Genomic DNA, 3,192 nt, shown 5'->3' on the forward strand with positions numbered 1-3,192 from the left:
GCGTCCGGCGGAAATACTCCCTGGGCCGGGCTGGCCGGGCAGGGGGCTCTGCCGTGCAGCTGCAGACGGTCTCAGGCCAGTGCCCTGGGGAAGAAGAGGAGGGTGACGACGGGGAGGGAACTGGGGGCCTGGAGGGCAGCTGCCTCCAGAGCACACCTGGAGAGGGAGAAGCTACGTGCTCCTGAGACAGAGCAACAACGGTGTCCCCGCGGGGCCCTGCTCCTTCGCCGAGGAGCTCAGCCGCATCCTGGAGAAGAGGAAGCACACGCAGCTCGTAGAGCAGCTGGACGAGAGCTCCGTCTGAGCCAGCCCGGGGCAGACCTTCCACACCAGCCTGGCTGCCCCAGGCTGGGCCACTGCCTCCCCAGCACAGCTAGCCACCTCCCTACCCCACCCCATGCCCTTCCCCAACTTTTTTACGTCCCTGTAGGGCTGGCCAGTCAGGCACAGCCAAAGCCCCTCAGTCTCCACAGACCCACGTGATCAGCCCAGGCCTGCCGGTGCTCCTCAGAGGTAGGTTCTCCCTCTGCCAGGTGCTGGGCAGACCCTGACCCACCCCGGACCCTCTACCTAACTGCTAGGGAAGAACAGGCTCCATCGTCCTGTCTCCCTCATCTACCCAAACCCTCCTCTTTCTCCCAGGCAGGGCTCGCAGGTCCAGATGGCCTCAGTGTCACCAGTCTCTGCATGGCCGTGTGCTGGGCGGTCCTGAAGCCAGACAAGACCCCCGCCAGCCACATGTGCCCATGGAGGAATGTTAGGACTGGGCTGCAGCACCTCCCACCCCCGCCCCAGCACATTCTCATCTGGCCCTTCTGCACCTGGAGTCCCCTCCCAACTGCCACCTCCCTGTCCATGCTCTCCCCAGTCCCAGCCCCATGTGGTGGCCTCTTTGGGAGCAGGCCAGCCTTAGGAGGTAAGACCACATCATTCCCCTCTCCTCTCCCGAGCAGCCCTCGTGAGTCAGCTTCCCCACTCCCCTTGGCCACTCGAGTGGTAGAGCTCCAGGCATGTCCCTCTGCCATGCACATGTGGTACCACACACCTCTACACACGTGCTTACACGTCCACTCACGTGCACCTCTGAGCCTCCCTTTGCCACCTCGAACCTGTCAGGTTGGTCCATGGACATTAAGAGGGAGATTCCCCCTCCCGTCTAGCTGTCCTAGCGGACCCTTCCTAGGACCCTCGCCTGGGACGGGTGACCAACACTGCACTCAATGAGCCAGCCTCCCTGTGGGGACCAAGCATTTGCCCCTCCACCAGAGCAGGGGAAGGGAGGAGAGCTGATGTCTCACCTGGCACATGAAGCCCGTTCTTGGAACTATGCAAAGGCCAGAGGCTGGGAGTTTGAATGCTTGGCTTCCACCCCTGTCCTACCTCACCAGGACACTTTCAGGGTCCAGGGGCCTCTGAAGTCTCCAGGCCCATGTGGGACAATCAATCCTGACAGAGCTCCCCCATTCCCCTTGGGTGAGGAAGACTGTTATTTTTGTAGCTGAGATCGTGGAATCCCACGGGTTTTTACTGCCCTTCCCCCCTCCCGCCCCACCTCCACCCCACAATGAATGTATTTATTGTGAAAACGGCTACACTTTAGGAATGCCCCCACTCACCACCCAGGTGGGTGGAACAGGCATGTGATGGTGGGGAGACTGGGCTCAGCCCAGCTCCACCCCCTCCTGCCCCACTTGGTTAATAAAGACCCTCTTCCCCACAGCCCTGAGTAGTCTGCTTGGTCTAGACCACACTGCTCTGATCACCAGGGCACAGGTGACAGGCTCCTCCCTTTATGGAGCGAGGAGTGCTGCATCCAGGATTGGGTCTGCAGAGGCAAGTAGGACCCTTGGCCTGCACCGTGGCTGTCCAGGTCAAGGCCTTTTAAGATCCCACTATTAACTGATCATGGTGATAAGGGCATAACAAGGAATTACTACAGTTCGAGAATTCACACAAGCGTTTACTAGGTTTTTCCTCCTTTCTTTGCCTCATCACCCCTCTCCTTTATTATTAGGCCTAGAAGAAACTTGTTTATGAGCCCTTCTGCTTGTCCCACGGATTGCAGCCTTCCCTTCCCTCTCCAAGGGAAGACACAAATTTTTCCTTTTTTTTTTTTTTTTGACACAAATTTCTGCATAGAGCTTGGGGTGAGGGTGGCTGGCTGGGATCGGGGAAAGCTTATTACCAGGGACCTGATCGGAGTTACTCCTCCCAGAGGTCAGGCCTGTGGACACGGCATGGCTGCAGACTGATCCCATGACCTTTAACACTGTCCACCCTGCAAGGTTGTCGTGTGTTCTGCCTGTGGTTTTGGAATAATGAAAAACAGGGTTTATGCTTAAGATTTACACACATTTTGAAGTAAGACGTCAAGTGTGACCTTGGGTAAGTTTATTGCCCTCCGGTTTCTAAGCTGTACACAAACATGCACACAAATACACAGTGCCTAGCCGATGGGACACTCACAGCAGAGAGCAGCTGTCCCTAACTCTACCACCAAAGCTGGCTTTCAGAATCCTCACTTGTTTTGAGTTCACTGTTATCAAACTAAATTTCAGAAAACAAGGGTGCTGTAAAACCTTCGAAAGCTCTCTCCAATTTCATGGATGCCAACTAGATAATTGGGGGACTCACAAAGTCACTGCCCCATGGAGTGGGCACAGAGAAACAAAGGCAGTTCTTTGTTACAAGCAGAACCTTTGGCATCAGCTTCCCCACCGGGGACTCCATCTGCTGGCCAGGGCTGGGCCTTGGAGGAAGCACCACCTCTACTCCGGAACAGGTCAAAACCAGGGGTGGGAGTCGGTGCGACTCTTCACTGTGCTGGCACCCGGGCTGGGGCAGGATCCCGGGCTTCCCGGGGGCGCAGCCCGCCGACGGTGGTCGGTTTGTTGGTGAAGGGATGCCACTGGCCCTGGATGCTAGGGCTGTCGGTGTGGAAGGGCTTGCGGATGCGGATCCCGTCCAAGCCCGACTGGTCCGCCAGCTTCTGCACCAGCGCCGCGATCTCCTCCGCCGACCTGCAGTGGACGCTCTCCTCGCGCACCGCGCCGTTAACTGGCAGGAGGGAGTGGGGCGGGCCGTGAGGACTCGGACGCGACGCAGGCTAGAGGGCTCGCCCGGGTCCCGCCCCGGCCGCCGGCGCCACTCACGGGACTCGGCCACCACTCTGGGCCCGGTGCACGGCCCCGG

The 3,192-nt window shown here is 58.6% G+C and overlaps 2 protein-coding genes and 1 long non-coding RNA gene across 3 annotated transcripts in view; 2 read left to right on the forward strand and 1 right to left on the reverse strand.

Moving 5' to 3' along the window:
• SEMA4G (semaphorin 4G) overlaps positions 1-164 on the forward strand; it is a gene marked incomplete at its 3' end in the record, with an annotated part of 13,339 nt that extends 13,175 nt beyond the window's left edge. The window contains 1 exon segment of the mRNA XM_014583317.2: positions 5-164. Coding sequence (XP_014438803.2) covers positions 5-164 — 160 coding nt within the window.
• An 11-nt stretch (positions 165-175) lies between these two features.
• Positions 176-1,719, forward strand: LOC102482241 (uncharacterized). The gene is made up of 2 exons (XR_001369597.2): positions 176-513; positions 643-1,719. It is a non-coding gene; the product is annotated as an uncharacterized LOC102482241 (long non-coding RNA).
• Positions 1,720-2,369: 650 nt separating this feature from the next.
• Positions 2,370-3,175, reverse strand: MRPL43 (mitochondrial ribosomal protein L43; the record flags this gene model as incomplete). The annotated part of the gene is given in 2 exon segments (XM_014583321.1): positions 2,370-3,057; positions 3,153-3,175. Coding segments are annotated over 2 exon segments (265 nt in total), but the record flags the coding sequence as incomplete, so codon positions are not given.
• Positions 3,176-3,192: the final 17 nt, after the last annotated feature.

The sequence above is a fragment of the Tupaia chinensis genome, unplaced genomic scaffold (genome assembly GCF_000334495.1).
Source record: "Tupaia chinensis unplaced genomic scaffold, TupChi_1.0 Scaffold144255_1, whole genome shotgun sequence".
Taxonomy (NCBI): domain Eukaryota; kingdom Metazoa; phylum Chordata; class Mammalia; order Scandentia; family Tupaiidae; genus Tupaia; species Tupaia belangeri.